The sequence below is a fragment of the Silene latifolia genome, chromosome 10 (genome assembly GCF_048544455.1).
Source record: "Silene latifolia isolate original U9 population chromosome 10, ASM4854445v1, whole genome shotgun sequence".
NCBI classification, from domain to species: domain Eukaryota; kingdom Viridiplantae; phylum Streptophyta; class Magnoliopsida; order Caryophyllales; family Caryophyllaceae; genus Silene; species Silene latifolia.
This window is the reverse complement of record NC_133535.1, coordinates 18,280,724-18,296,550: the sequence shown is the minus strand read 5'-3', so window position 1 is coordinate 18,296,550 and position 15,827 is coordinate 18,280,724. Positions and strand designations below refer to the sequence as shown.

General features: G+C 34.9%; 3 protein-coding genes across 3 annotated transcripts; all 3 read left to right on the top strand.

Moving 5' to 3' along the window:
• The first annotated feature begins 4,103 nt into the window (after positions 1–4,103).
• LOC141605290 (nascent polypeptide-associated complex subunit beta-like) lies at positions 4,104–7,315 on the top strand. The gene is made up of 6 exons (XM_074423991.1): positions 4,104–4,293; positions 5,393–5,460; positions 6,301–6,449; positions 6,580–6,636; positions 6,803–6,841; positions 6,924–7,315. Exons 2-6 carry the CDS (start codon positions 5,393–5,395, stop codon positions 7,097–7,099), a joined length of 489 nt encoding a protein of 162 aa, XP_074280092.1. The 5' UTR covers positions 4,104–4,293; the 3' UTR covers positions 7,100–7,315.
• A 1,315-nt stretch (positions 7,316–8,630) lies between these two features.
• LOC141605283 (chromo domain protein LHP1-like) lies at positions 8,631–12,766 on the top strand. Its single transcript, XM_074423987.1, has 6 exons — positions 8,631–9,061; positions 9,175–9,200; positions 10,211–10,297; positions 10,395–11,120; positions 12,307–12,367; positions 12,450–12,766. Exons 1-6 carry the CDS (start codon positions 8,738–8,740, stop codon positions 12,492–12,494), a joined length of 1,269 nt encoding a protein of 422 aa, XP_074280088.1. The 5' UTR covers positions 8,631–8,737; the 3' UTR covers positions 12,495–12,766.
• Positions 12,767–12,849: 83 nt separating this feature from the next.
• On the top strand, positions 12,850–13,716 carry LOC141605284 (ubiquitin-NEDD8-like protein RUB2). Its single transcript, XM_074423988.1, has one exon. The coding sequence runs from the start codon at positions 12,850–12,852 to the stop codon at positions 13,606–13,608; it is 759 nt and encodes a 252-aa protein (XP_074280089.1). The 3' UTR covers positions 13,609–13,716.
• The last annotated feature ends 2,111 nt before the right edge of the window (positions 13,717–15,827 follow it).

Here is a 15,827-nt window from a genome sequence, read left to right as displayed (position 1 = left end):
CGTAATACTCGTTTCCACCACCACCACCAGTCCACCACCACCACCAGCAACATTAGACCATCTGCATCGGTCCATCACTTTGGAAAAAGTGATGCAAAAGATGAAACTTGATGGTTTCATTTTCCACATCAGCCATCATTTTATGAAATGAAGGTGATGGCCATCGTAAAAGCGAAGAATAAGTTGATGCATTATGTGGAGCCCGCTATTTAATTAATAGCAAGAAAACCAAAGAATGTGTGGGGTAGGATGAGATTTATGTTAGTTTTTTGTGTTATTTTTTTTTTTGTGGGGTAAGATAAAGTAAGAAAATGGAAAATTTGATGGTTAATTGATGTGGGAGAGAATGAGTAAAATTTGGTGATGGGAGAAAAGTTGAGGTGAATAGGTTATTAGGATAGATAAATGATAAAAAAGAGTAAAGTGATGAAAAATATATGATTATGGATGCGGATGGTCTTATAGTCTTTTCCCTCAACAACTACAACCACAAAAGCATAGCAACCATTCCTTCCACCAATCAATTTTACACAAAAGAACGAATTAGAATGCCGACAACGACCTTGATACCGATCCCAATAGGCAGGTTTGGAATTTTATCTTAGAAGGACTAATTTTGGGATAAAAAATCGAACTTCGAACTCCTAACATTTCATTTTGTATCATAATTCATGATTCTAAATTGAAAACCTTTACCCTTTGTGACAATTCTTTTAATGGGCAAATAAATTTAGTTTGATAACCAATAAGTTTAGTTTGAAAACATACAATCTATTAAATATTATTAAAAAGCTAGCCTAAAAATGCCACGTAGATAATGCCACATGGGATAAAAAAAAAAGCCACGTACACAATAACAATGTGACTTGGCAAACTAATATGACATGAATTATCAATTTGTTATTATATTGCATTAATTTATCCTTTAAAAATCCATCCATATTTTATTAGCTTTAAACTTAATTAACTCAAAAAAAAAACTACAATAAAAAAATATGCATTAACTATAAGTTAATAATTTCAAGATATTTCATATGGAGTAGTATTATATGTATTCGAAATAAAAAAACTGAATACATAAGAAATTAAGAACGAAGAAGAATAAATGAAGTTGAAAACAAAAAAAATGTGTATAGAAGATGTTTTATATAGAAGATATTTTACAGAACTAATTCACTACTTTTTTTTTAAAGGCACTAATTCACTATTGTTGTTAGTATAACTTTGTTGTATATAGAAAATGTATTACAGAACGAATTAATCGACAAATGAGTATTAAAGATCATATAAAATATTTTCTTAGGAAAATATAAAATACATGGAAAAAAAATATTTCTTTAATTTAAATAATTTACAAACAAATTCTGTAAATAGTTAAGTAAAATTAAACTCTAATAATAGAACTTTAAAAGGGTAGTAATACCGTGTATTAGTTTATGAAATTATTTCACGTAAAGGATAAGGTTTTGGAAAATATAAAATATATGGAAAAGAAAATATTTACAAACAAATTCTGTAAATACCTAAGTAAATTAAACACTAATAATAAAATTTTAAAAGGGTAGTAATATCATGTATTCAGTTAATGAAATTATTTCATGTAAAGGAAAAGGTTTTGTAAAAAAAAAAAAAAAATCAAATTGCATTGTTTAGCAATATATTTAGAAAGTAAAACTAAAATAATTATATTTATAATTTTTTGTTCATGGTGAATTTTAATGAGACCTTCCCGTTTCCACTTTTATTGTTTAACTATCCTTTAAAATTTATTCCAAATTAATTATTTTTTCAAAATTTAGTATGATAAATGACTTAACTATTAATATCTATACAATATAATAAAAAGGAAAGATGAGTAGTTTATTATTTGACGTGTGTCATGTTAAGCAATTTTCAGTGTCACATTTTATGTTATTTTTCATTGCATTTTATTATGAATAGTAAGAGATTATGAGTTGATATGTATAAACTATGACACAATGAATTATCATAATTAAGTTTATTAGTAAAATTATGATACAATGAATTTGCATAATTAAGTGTATTAGTGGTGACTTTTCAGTTGCTCACTGAGTTTGTATAAATACCTCCTCATAGAGAAATAAGAGAACCAAGCAAATACAAAATTAATATTATAACTCTCTAATGTCAAACAAATTTTATATCAATCATCCTTAATTCTCCATGGGTCATGTGAAATGTACATTGAAGACAAACATTCCATCCGCCTCCGTTTGATTGTGCCTTGAAAATCACTTGTTCAATTTCATATAAATTTTGGATCTCAAAGGCGCTACATTGCTACTAAAGTTTAAACTTTTTAGTTTTTTTTCATGTCAATTTCTCTTGATTGTTCATAATTTTCATAGTATAAAGCTACAAATTTAAAAAATTAATATTTAAGTTCTGCGTAAAATAAAAAAATTCAACTTCATAGTTATGAAGTCAAATCACCAACTCTGGTTCCTTCCTTGCTAATCTCTAAATCATGTGATTAGTATTTGTAATCTGCTTATAAGGTGATTAATTTGCTTACATGTATTTTTTTGTTGACATGCACGTAGTACGTATAGATTTTGTAATTGAACAAGCCAATATGGAAGATATTGTGCATTCATTAAGTAGTTTGATTTACATTGCTAAGACAAATTCGTCCTATTTCAACATTCCGACAGATTTGAAGTATGTGATTAGTCACAACAATTGTTTGGTTTGAAACGTGATGTAGAATATTCGGTTTTTACCCTACAAAGTAACTAAATACAATGAAAAATGATTATGCACATGACTTGAGGCAACAAGTTACATCATCATGTTTAGAATGTTATGTAGATTATAACTGTAATACAACTCAAATTTACAAGATAGTCTACCAAAATGAATTTAAGTTTGCATACTTTGTCATTAACATAAGAATTTCCACGTAAATAAAACTATGTGTTCCTTCTTTGTTTATAATGTCATCACATTAAGTACACGTTGACTTACTAACAAAAAAGTACATTTCGATTTCGCAACCCACTTTGAACAAACATATGCATGAATAAGTTTTAAGTAGGATTATACTCTGTATTAACTACCCACTTCTCAAACTAAATTTTTCCCTATTTTAAATCTTACCACAACATGGATTATTTCACAATATGGGTAAACCATTTTACCTTTTATCTTAAAATCTTTTATTTATAGTTGAAAAAAATTGGTCTCTATTTTCCTTCCCCTTCATTAAATTTTCGTATCAGAACAAAGTTTTAAGGAAGCGTATTGATAAAATCTGTGCATTGCACGGGTCACAAAACTAGTTTTAATTGAAAAGTTTTATAGATTCTGAAAACTAGTTTTTCATTGTTTCATTAACTATTAAAGGCTTGGAGTTTCGTCGTATTTTTATAAAAGGATTTAAGTTAGTAACAAATAAGTGTAGTTTGTCAACTCCATATTTTAAATATTTTGCTTTACTTCCATAAATAAAGTAAGATTTTTAATTTAGAAATAAGTACAAGTACTTTGACAACTCAGATTTTTAAGTTAAAAAGCTCATGACTAGAAGATGAATATTATGGAGGGATGAGATCACCTATTCATTGACGAGCGACATAGGCAGGACCAGATTCTCAATTATTGATTCCGAATTTCCGAGCATGATTCGGTGGTTTGGAGGTAACGTTGCGGAAACAAAAGAAATAAATAAGGGCGAGATAGATCAGAAGCAGGAATTTTCTTTTATATGTATTGGGCTTTTCGGTTAATGAACTGGTGTTATGTTAAGAGACCGTCCTATTACAGTTTGTGAAACTCAATTTAAGGGTAAAATATTGAAGTAATGATAAAATAAAAGGATGACCGGATACATCATTTGACCCGAACTGATCTCGCCCAAAACCGGCTCGACCCAAAAAGTTGGCTGACCCGACCCGATATGATCGACCCGACTTGACCCGACCCAACTAACCCGATTGACATCTCTAGCATTGACTCTTGAATCTTGACGTGGACTTCGGGGCTTAGGGCATACGAAGTATAAAGATTGGAACCTCATTAAAAGCCCAAATAAGAAAACCCATGGGTCGTTATAGGGGAAAAGAAGATGAAGATGGACCGCAACATGATATGATAACTAGTACTCCCTAGTCCCTAAATAAATGAAATCCAAGTTATCTATCGATAAGAGTAAACAAACAAGTCTCATTGAATTTCATTTCATTTGATATTAATCTCGTTCCTCAGTGTTTGAGTTTACCCTCTTCAATCTCCTCGCCGTCTCTCTAATCTTTATTCCCTAAATCTCAGAAGGTACTATCATCTCTTCTTCTTCTTCTTATTTTTATTCTTTTATTTATATTTCATTTATTGTTTTTTGTTGAATATCATTTCCCTAAATCCTTAGGTTTAGGGTTTCACTGCTGGGTTGTGTTTTTTGTTATATTGTAATAGAAATACTTGTGTTAGATGGCCTTACACGAGTTTATTGTAAAACCGGTCTTTTGGTAACCGCTTTTTAACATCCTTAGGCCATATAATAGGTGTTGGGATCGGTTTTACACAATATTAGTATAAAATCGCCTTACGAAAAACTAACTAAAGGCAGATTGAAGCCATTGTACAGATGAACTTCGTCGGTTTACTTGATGAATGATATTGCCAATTTTAGCCTTTTTTTAGTTCATGTTGTTGGTAAGTGCCAACATATATCAATAGTACTCCGTCCGTTCCAGTCATTTGATTTACCTATTCTATTTTTGGGTGTCTCGGTAAATTGTTTACCTTTCTATTCTAGTAATGTCTTTGATGAGCAATTTCATCCTTCACATTCAATTTTGTCCACTTGTCATCTAATAATCGACCCCCTCCTCTTTCCTTGATCTTTGTGCCAAACCCAAAGGTAAACAAATGACCGGGGCGGAGGGAGTACTCTGTACTAGTGATCTTTACTGAATCAAATATGTTATTGTACAAAACGAATATCTGAGGTAGTGCTCTTTGTTTGAAGTTGCCAATTTTAGCCTTTTTTGGTTCATGTTGTTACTAATTGCCAACATAATGAATAGTACTAGCGATCTTAACTGAATCAAATATACCATTGTATACAAATATCCGAGGTCGTGGTATTTGTTTGAAGTTGCATTTCAATGTTTTCACTGGCGGTCTTACATGCGGACTGAAGACTGTTATGTATTTGTATTCGTTTTTACTCCATATTTTATGTGAAGATCAGGGATCAGTTGTACTTCTATTGTGGTTCTACGCTTGACTGGTATTGCTTGCAAATGTTTTATTGTCTTGCCATGTGTTTAGTCATTTTAAGTAGATAGTGTCATAGTGGAATAGAACTGATGTAGAACTTAGAATGTACAACAAATTGAGCTACTTCTTTGTCTGTATCTCCGTTCAGATGAATGTGGAGAAGCTAATGAAGATGGCCGGTGCTGTTCGCACTGGTGGCAAGGGCAGCATGAGAAGGTATAGATACAATGTTATTGTCAACTCCTTCTATCCACTTCTAAACTTTCTACTTTTCAAAATTCACCTCACATATTTTGCAAAATACGAAGTTAATTGTGGATGGAGGGACAAATATTTTCAATTGTGCTATGTGATTATGTCCGTTAGCGGTTGTCTATACACCATTTCACATACCTGAACCTCTTGCTCAGTTGCTCACATTCTTCCTGCCATACTTGGTAGCGAAAGTTTTGACACCTTGCTGCTGTCTTTATTCTAATAGTAGTGATATTCGCATTTTCATGCCCTTATCCTAATGAATGATGGGAAACAATACGTTCTCTCACAAAGGAAGTTGATTCTCGATAGTTAGTATTGTATTTTGTAGAAAAGCTCCGGCCCGTAACAATTTCATATTTATAAGATAAGAGATATTTTATCATTTTATAAACCAAGGAGTTACTCACCTTCTGTATCGTAAAGTGGACTATCTACTTTGTGTGTGTGGCTCAGGCAAATTTGTGAAATCTAATTCTTTTTTTTTTTCTTTTCAATGGTTCTTTCTCTTGTAAACATCATATGATGTTTTTTATCTTCTGAAATTTATTGCGTGCCGTAGATCTCCTCACTGTGTAAACGTTATTTCTCTCTAAATCTATCGCTGTCGACTTCTGTTGTGGCTTAAATGAAGTGGGTTACTATGGCACTTGAGATCGTCCAATCTTAAGTAGAGATATTGTATTGGCTTATGGTATTCCTGACTTGGTATAGTTAATGGTGATTCAATTAAGTAGCTGCTTAATCTGCCTTTGATTCGATTTAAAGTCCTCTTGATTACTCTTTCACATGAAATTGCAGAAAGAAGAAGGCTGTCCACAAAACTATTACCACCGATGATAAAAGGCTACAGAGTACCCTAAAGAGAATAGGGGTCAACTCTATTCCTGCAATCGAGGAAGTCAATATTTTCAAGGATGATCAAGTCATCCAATTTCAATCCCCTAAAGGTTGGTTTAAGCTATGAAATTCTCTAATTTTTTCGTGCTGTGCTAGTATATGTGATAAATATCGCCTAACTGAGGTTTTTTCAATGTAATGTACAACCTAATCTGACGAGGACCCTTTTTTCCCCTTCAGTTCAAGCTTCAATTGCAGCGAATACTTGGGTTGTTAGTGGTACACCACAAACCAAGAGTAAGTACCTTCCTTCTATTACACATTGATTTTGCTGCCATCGGACTGTGGGCAATATTGGGCTTATTTATGCCGCGATGACCGATTCCAAAATCTAAGTGCCATGCATCCGATGTCCGTGTATGCACACATTAATTTCATTGGACAATTTTTATTGTTCTTTCAGGATTGCAAGATATTCTTCCTGGAATCATCAACCAGTTGGGTATGTATACTCGTCAGTCAGGATTATTGCTTCATGTTCGTTATCTCTCAGTCATTAATTTAATCGCTGGTATGAATTTCAGGGCCAGATAACTTGGACAACTTGAGGAAGCTGGCAGAGCAGTTCCAGAAGGGGGCACCAACTACAAACCCAGACGGCACTGGACTAGATACTGTTGATGAGGATGATGACGAGGTTCCTGATCTTGTAGCTGGAGAAACCTTTGAAGCAGCCGCTGAGGAAGGCAACAAGGCTTAATCACTAGTTTTGTGGGTCTGTCTTTGTATTGCTGATATTTCTTCGCTCTCTCTTCTTTCCTTGCCCTTTTTTTTTTCCGGTTATGTAGCAGTTTTACTGAATTTGCGTTAGTCAAGAAATGTGTATTGTGACGCGAGACAGGTTAGTTATCACTTATCAGCAGTTCTATGTTCATGGGTTTGTACTTTGTAGTATTAAGTATTGATTTGAGTTTGAGCCTTGAGGGTCCTCTTTAGACCGTTGCTATGGGGTTGGGACATTTTGGTGTGCTGTTATTGGTTGTTTCAGGCATGAGCTCATTGGGTGGTTGTTTCTTACGGATCAATCCGAGAACTGGCCGAGTCAGTTTATTCATATCTCCCAAAACATTTTATTGGTAGAGACCCCCAGACATAAACAATGGCTCGACCTAGCAGGTCCTTTTATAACCCAAAACACTGTTTGATCTCCTTTCGATGCCGCTATCCATCCTTGGTCCTTGTTAGGCGGTTGTTATCTCTGCATTTTTTCCTTACTTCCTAACGTTCGCGTCGTTACCTTCTACGCATCTGTTGACGCATTTTTTTTATATTTGTTTCTTGTTTGTGTGTATGCATTTCACATTGACGTAGCCATATCGCGATCATTTACCACTTATGTTACTATTTAGTACTTACTAGTGCCATAAGGTGCACGTTGACTCGATGTCCTCTCCTTTCGTCTTATTGCCACTAGTTTGTTCATGGTTATGGCTTAATAAGGATAACTAAGCTGACACGCCGGGTTGGCTACTGACACAACAGGGCGGTGCCTTACCGCACCGCAGATGGACGCACGATAGCATTTGTGGTGGTGCTTCAGATTCTAATGTACCGCGTCCAGGATTTGAACGAGCTGGCCAGTAGACCACTGCTAAGTGCTAACACAACCTCTTAACAACATGATCAAATGATATTCGTACAACGATAGTTGTTACCTTTTGTTGTGGTCTTTAGTATAAAATCTTCAATTTATCATAAAATTATTCTGAGAATCTTTCTGGCTTTTTAATGTATGCCCTTAGGGTACACGTTAGAAAAAACGTTCACTCTTAATTTAACCAGTTAACATTTTATATTTTTATTTACATAAAGACTTCACCGTCCCTTCTCCATATTTCCATTTTTCAATGGAGTCAAAGATTCATTACTCTTTGGTTTTGGATTATGATGGAATAAAGCAAAATGGCTTACTAAAGTGGTTGCGCTTCTTTCTCTTGTGAAGTAGCAGTCCTTCGATGCAGTTCTCGACGCAATTTTCATCTTGAGTCATTCGGAAACAACCTCTTTATGTTTCTGACACAAGGGTAAGGCTGCGTACATCCGATCCCCCTTTACCCCGCAATTTGCGGGAGCCATTGAGATACTGGGGTTATGTTGTTGTTGTAAAGACTTCACCATCCCCTCCATACATACATTTGTGTATTTAATTAGAGCAACCTAATTATTACAAAGTAGAGAGTAGATTAGGGAAATTTGTCCCATAATTCCAAGACAATAATAATTAAAAAGGTATTGTAACCCAAAACTGAGGAGAAACAACCTAGGAAAAAACAAACACACGTTGAGTGTGGAACACCAGTCTCTCAACTCCTGAAGAGCATCCAATAATAGTAATAAAATGAAAATTCCCCAAAATACCCCTACTACTTCCACTACTACTCCACTCTTGACCGATCACTCACCCTCCTTGACTCCCTCTCTCCTCGAGAAATCCCACACGCCGCCGCCATCTCCGCCGTACACGGTGATTGACGACAGCGAAGAAGAAGAAGAAGAAGACGATGGACATGAACATGATGATGATGAAGAAGATGCGGATGACGTGGAGGAGAGAGAAGATGAAGAAGTTAAGGTGACGCAGGAGCAATTGATTTCGCGGCAGAAGAAACTTGCTGATGGATTCTTTGAAGTTGAAGCTATTCGTAAAAGGAGGATTTGCAAGGTTATTTATTTATTTATGTTTGATTTATTTATTTATTTATTTAAATTTGTGTGATTTTTAGGGTTTTTATACATTTAATGATTAAGTTTCGATTATTTGTGATTTTGTTGCAGGGAGAGCCGCAGTATCTCATCAAATGGTGCGTGTGTTTTTTATCCGTTTTTGTTGTTTTAATGTTTAATTTCTGTTTTAATTGATGTATCAGGTTATTGTACACCCAAATGATGATAAAATTGGATTTGATAGCGTTTTCCGTCAATAACTGGTGTTGTGAAGTGTGAATTGGGGGTGTTTTGAATATATAGTTTATGATAAATAGGAGGATTTTTGGTTAGGATTGAAGTCAAAGTAAGGGTTAATTGGAATGGTGATGGTTTTGTGTATGGTGAGCTTAAATTTACGGGAGTTGCGGTTGTTTAGTTTGTATATGTGCATATTATGTTTTCATTTGGAAGGAAAGGTGTTTGATCTTTGATTGTAATGTGATGAAGTGGACCGCAAGAAGTAGTTGTTGCTCGTTATGAAAAATGGTGGGAGGACTAGTATGTTGTTATTACCTGTTTGTGGTTTGTATTTGGTTGGGCTATTGGTGGTAGTTTTGGTATGCTGCTACCAAATACTTCCTCTGCTCCATGTGGATGTATGTATACGTTTTCGTCCAAAATCTCTCACATTTTGGAAAAATCTTATATAATCATTCGTACATAGGAAGTATTGTGTTAAACTATAGTAAAGTTTGTGTCTTTTCTTAGTTACTGCCGTTGAGAACTTGACAAGGTAGTCAATACAGGCTTGAGACTTGAGAGTCGTAGGACTTTTTTTTAAATTGTTAAGATTAACTCTGTCAATTGCAAAAAGATTGATCACATTTACTCAAGGCACTTTCTTTGTAATGGAGGCAGTGATTTTTGATGAATTTTTTGTTGCATCGATGAATTGATGGTAGACATGCTATTCATCTCCATAGAGAGGCGAAAGGACAAATATTGGACCGTTTCACTCTTCTATTTCAAAGTTCTTTTAGCTAGTGATCTATATTCTGAAATCAGTACTGAAGTGCGATTGAGGAAATTAGTCATGTTTGGTTTACAATTTTGTATCAATATTTGGTGAGTATGCTTGTCTGATTGGCTTTTACGCTTGATTCAGGCGTGGTTGGCCAGAAAGCGCCAACACTTGGGAGCCTGTTGATCATCTTCAAACATGTCCTGATGTTGTGGAGGCATATGAAGAGAGGTTTTTGCTTTCTTCCATGCGCTTCTGACTAATGTTCACCTATTTCAGCTTATTATTTTACATATACCCTGTTAAAACATTTCTTTCTTGGCTGCAGCTTGCATGGTCAGAAGAAGAATTCTTCGAAGCGCAAACGCAAATTCACCCAGCAAAAGAAGAAAATGCAGTATTCTTATGGTGCCACCAAGAGCAAGATATCACCCGTTGAGATGCCTCTTAACAATGACCCTCAGGATTCTGCCGCTTTAGATAATTCCAAGAATGCATATCGTCAACCTGGCATGGTTGATATTGTTGTAGAGCATGATGAGGTGTTAAAATGGTCTAGAGCTGCGAAAAAAGTTGATCGCAATGGTTCTCAGACTGTGTCTCCGGCTGTTACTGGCAGTGAAAAAGATCATACTGAATTTTTACAGCTCTCTGGTCAAAATGCAAGTCGAAGGAATTTGGACGAACATTTGCAGCAATCTGTACGTGTAGAAGGAAATGGCCCCAGTAATCAGCTATCCAAGTCAACCTGTGTAGAACCAGGTCAAAGCAATCAGCGCCGAGGTGCGCAGCGAAGAAAATCGGGTTCTGTACGTAGGTTCACGCAGGACGTGACATCATTAAATATAGATTGCTTTGACACCCCTTTGCCAGGTAATGCTAGCACTTCAGAAGGCAATGAACTATTAGTGGTAGGGAGTTCTGACGTTTTTCGTAAGAAGAGATCTGACAGTCTAAGGAGTGCTACTATCACCAAGATCATCAAGCCAATAAGTTACTCTGCATCTGCGATAAACGATGTTCAGGATGTTTCAGTGACATTTGTGGTCATGAGGTATGTTTAGCCCCTAATTATTCCCAGTTCTTTGCTGTGGTTATGATTTCTTCTTGAATCTTCTCACATCTAAATATTTTTGTTAGGGTCCATTTTGCACAATATCTATTTTTTTGGAGTGGGATAAACTCGAAAAAAAAAGTTTAGAAATGCTATACTATCCTGCTATCTGTAATCTGTATAGATAACAAACAGGGTAATAAATTTGCATGTGCACCTGAATTACCCATTTCTCACATTCACGAATGATCATGGTATTCAAATACCCCTGAATCCCTGACACATTGTATATATGTTGTGAAGACTTTCTTTTCACCGTTACGTTATCTATCTTTATTGACACTCTAAAGTAAAATGCCAATATATAAGGCACAGTAACTGATATGCCGCGTTTTAATCTGCATTAACCGCTATTTTTCAGGGGGGAAATATAGGAGAACAAGTGTATTTCTAATTGTGTTTGTATTTGTTTAAAAATAGGGCATTTTGTGAAATATAGATTTGTTGTTGGTGAAAGCGGGTTGTACAATATTTGTGTAAACAATTGACCTTTGTTTGGATGTGAATTGTCCCTTTTGGTTTTGCCAGTTCTTTATCTTCATCTCTGAGCTAAACTCACTGCCTACTGACTTGTTCGAGCAGTCTACGAGAGTGTTCTTAGTGCCCCTTCCATCCCATTTATAAGGTCATCATTTGACACTGATGGTAATTTGTCGTCAACTTTAAACCAGCATAGTCTTGGATTATACAAATAATTACAAGTTACAACTGCTCTCAAATGATATTATGAAACTATTATTCTGATAAATCATTTGAGAAAAATTTATACATTATAGTACGAGTAGTATTTTTTATGCTTGGATAAATTTATGGTCACTGTTGACCACTAAGGTCTGGGATGGGCTCTAGATTACGGATGTTCTAAAACCAGATGTTTCAGAAAAATGCTGAAGACGATTTTACTAGGAAGATCAATTGAGTACGGCGGCACTGTGGTGTGTCGATCCACATAAAAGCCCTGGTTAAAGTATCAACATTTAGTGAAAGCTTGCCTTTCTTCTTGACTGAAAGGAGTTTGTTTTATTTTATTTTGACAGCCCTTCAAGGTTCATCATATAGATGGTCGAATAAGAGAAAATTTTCTATTGATGTTATTAACTGTTCGATATTGTATCCTGTCTATTAGGTCTGATGGGAAGGAAGTTATGGTAGATAACAAGTATCTCAAGGCAACAAACCCTCTTCTGGTATATGCTTCCCCTTTTTTGATTCGTACTTTGTAAAATAGCGAGTATAAAGTTAACTGACATTTCCTCCTTGTAATTGCAGTTGATCAATTTCTATGAACAACATCTACGGTACAATCCTACCTGAGAAGGCCTATTCTCTAGAATCTTATGCCGTCTGTAAGTGTGTATATTGGTAGCGGAAGGTGGAGTAGTCAAACCTACAGGAAACATTCAAGAAAGTTTGAAGGACCTGAAACTGTGTACACTATTGTATACCCTGTGCGGTACTTAGGAGCTTTTGTATTCTGTAACTCTAGTCTTGCTTTAACTTCGAGGCGTTTCAGGGTTTACACAACTTTGCTCACGCCACAATTCTTTGTTTGTTAAATGAGTGGAATAGAGGTAGTTTGTCTTCAATTATATCTTTCCCATTTTCCTTCATGTCGACTATCTCTGTCTCTTCGATCCAAAATTTGTCTTGACTTACCACCTCTTGATCCATGTCTCTGAGAAGAGCCAAACCGCAGTTGGGAGGAGGCCATCAAAACCACATGCTAACTCGGGGTCACCTGTACGGCTGTACTGCTTGTTTCCTAAACAAACCCAATTTCCTAAACAAAATCGGAATCCTAGGCAGTAGCAAATTAGGCAACTTTCCTAAACAAAACCAATCTACATCGCTATATAAACCCAATTTCTCCGCCTTGAGAAAAACTATCCCGAAACCTCCCTCTTCCAATCTCCCTATAGAGTATAGTTTCTACTCGCCTCCAAAACAACAACAGAAGATGATGCAGATATTCGTGAAAACCTTAACCGGCAAGACAATAACCATGGAAGTCGAACCATCTGACTCAATCAACAACATTAAGTCCAAAATCCAGGACAAAGAGGGCATCCCATCCGACCAGCAACGTCTTATATTTGCAGGCAAGCAACTTGAAGATGACAGGACCGTAGCAGACTACAATATCCAGAAGGAGTCCACTCTCCACCTCGTCCTACGTCTTCGTGGTGGTACCAGCATTAAGGTTAGGACTCTTACTGGCAAGGAGATCACAATAGACATCGAACCCAGTGATACTATTGACCGAGTCAAGGAGCGTGTTGAGGAGAAGGAAGGTATTCCTCCAATTCAACAACGGTTGATTTATGCAGGGAAACAGCTTGCTGATGATAAGACTGCTAGCGAGTATAATATTGAGGGCGGCTCTGTTCTTCATCTTGTTCTTGCTCTTCGTGGTGGCCGTATCGTTTAGTGACATTCATGAATTTATGCTATTTATTATTTGAGGTTTGTATGAAATTGACTCTGGAATTGAGCTTCGTTTATGGCGTTAATAAAACCTTTTTTTGTCTGAAATTGTTGTATTCGTTTGTTAGAGTAAGAGTAATTTAACTTTCGTCTCGCTTTTTATCAAGCTATCAATTTTATATTGAATTGCATCCACAATCACAAGAAGGATTACGATCATATACTTGTCTAATTCATCCCGATGACACTTCAAACAACCAAAATAGTCGGTAATGGATTCATTATACGCATGTTTGCACGCAGCAATGGCGCCTTTTACTCGATGTAATTTAGGACCATTACCTCGTTCCCAAAGAGTCTTTGCTTCATAATTTAGAAGAGTTTTAACCCAACTAAGCTAGAATTGGAATTTTCATTAAAAAAAAAAATTCAATTATTACTAAATTAGCGGTTTGAAATAATTTCCCCAATAAAATAACATATCAAATTTGCTATTTTAATAACCAATTAAGATAAAATCGCTAGTCTTGAAATTACCCTATCTTTAAAAGGTTTCGTCCTTGAAACTTCAAAGTACAAAACAAAAGCATAAATATTTTTTTTTAATTTTTTTTTTGGGAGACAGCAGAGATATTTATTAAAACATGCAAAAAGTGCAATTCATTTTAACCAATAGATCAGAACTTTCAAAAGTATAAGACTTCATCAATGGAATGAAAGAGCTCAATAAGAGAAGATGAACTATAATATGTACTCCTAACGGTAGGAAGTCAAGTTAGAGTCAATGGAGAGGTTAGCAAGAATGTAATTTTAACGATAGCTTGACTAATTTCCAATAGAAAAGCATAACGTAAAGAGTAGGAACGGAAAGAACAGTAGGGTTCGAAAATTTAAGTCAAAAGAATATTTGATAATGTGAATACAGTGAAATGGATACATTTTTTTTATCCATAATAAGGTGAATGTAATATATAGATAAGATAGATGATGGCAGATGTAATCGTGTTTTTGTTAATGAAGATGGCAAAAATTGTCTAACACTTTGTCTTATATCGCTATTAGTCTTTTCAACAGTAAGTAATACATTTGTCTTATACACACATGTCGTATGATGTCTTAAACTTAACGTTAAATGTCGTCCTAAATGAGAATTGTGATCTTTCAATTGGTACATACATTTTTTTTATTAACAATAGCATGTATTTTATATCAGAAAGACATAATGTCACACCGAAATTACTAATGTCATTCATGTTTATGAGACAGTTAAATGCAAATTAGGTTAGATTTGCAAGGATAATCAATAAAATATAATTATCATTTGAATTATTGGAAAACTATTTGACCTAAACAATGTTGTACTGAGCACTTAACGTCACTCTTTAACAACAAAGTTGAAAACAAAGAAATAGATGATATAGAATTATCAAAAAATTAATTTAGATACTTGGTATTATTTTCAATTTGTATAAGTTGGAGTGACTTTAAAAATTTATCTAACAACTAATTTATAACATTATGACATTGAAAGGTAATGAGTAAATAAGGTGTTAGCAAAAAATGTTTTATCTATTTTACTTTTATTGTTCAATCTCCCATTCTAAATTAGCAGGACAAAATTATTTTACAATGTCGAGAGACAAGTGTTAACATGGCCCAATAAACAAAAAAAAAAAAAAAGTATTTGACGTCTTAAAAGACGAAATGAATGAGCGGTGTTGATGGTGGAGGTTGTGATAGGGGAGGGGTCACACTACTACAAATACAGGCAACTACAACGGCCCTTTAACAACGCTTATTCACGAAAATCATCAAAAGACGTTGTAGAATGGATGACGCGAATTTTACCAAACTTAATTACAACGGTTCTGTGTTGTTAACCGTTGTTATTGGTTTTAACAACGGGTCATACTTTCAAAACCGTTGTTAATATAAAAACTAATAACAACGGTTACATTTTAACCGTTGTTAATAATTTGGCGCAAAATTAGTGAAAAGTAATTACAACGGTTTGTTTAGAACCCGTTGTTATTAGGTTGTAACAATAGTTGTATACTGAGGAGTTGATTGGCGTTCCTAAGAATCCTCATAGTGACTGGATGACCGGAAAAGGTATTAGGGGCCGGGTTGAAAAAATTGTGACACGTGAAATGTTGCATTTAGCACATACGTACACTACAAGAAATCCTATTTCGGGCGACTTAAAATGGCGACTGACAAAAA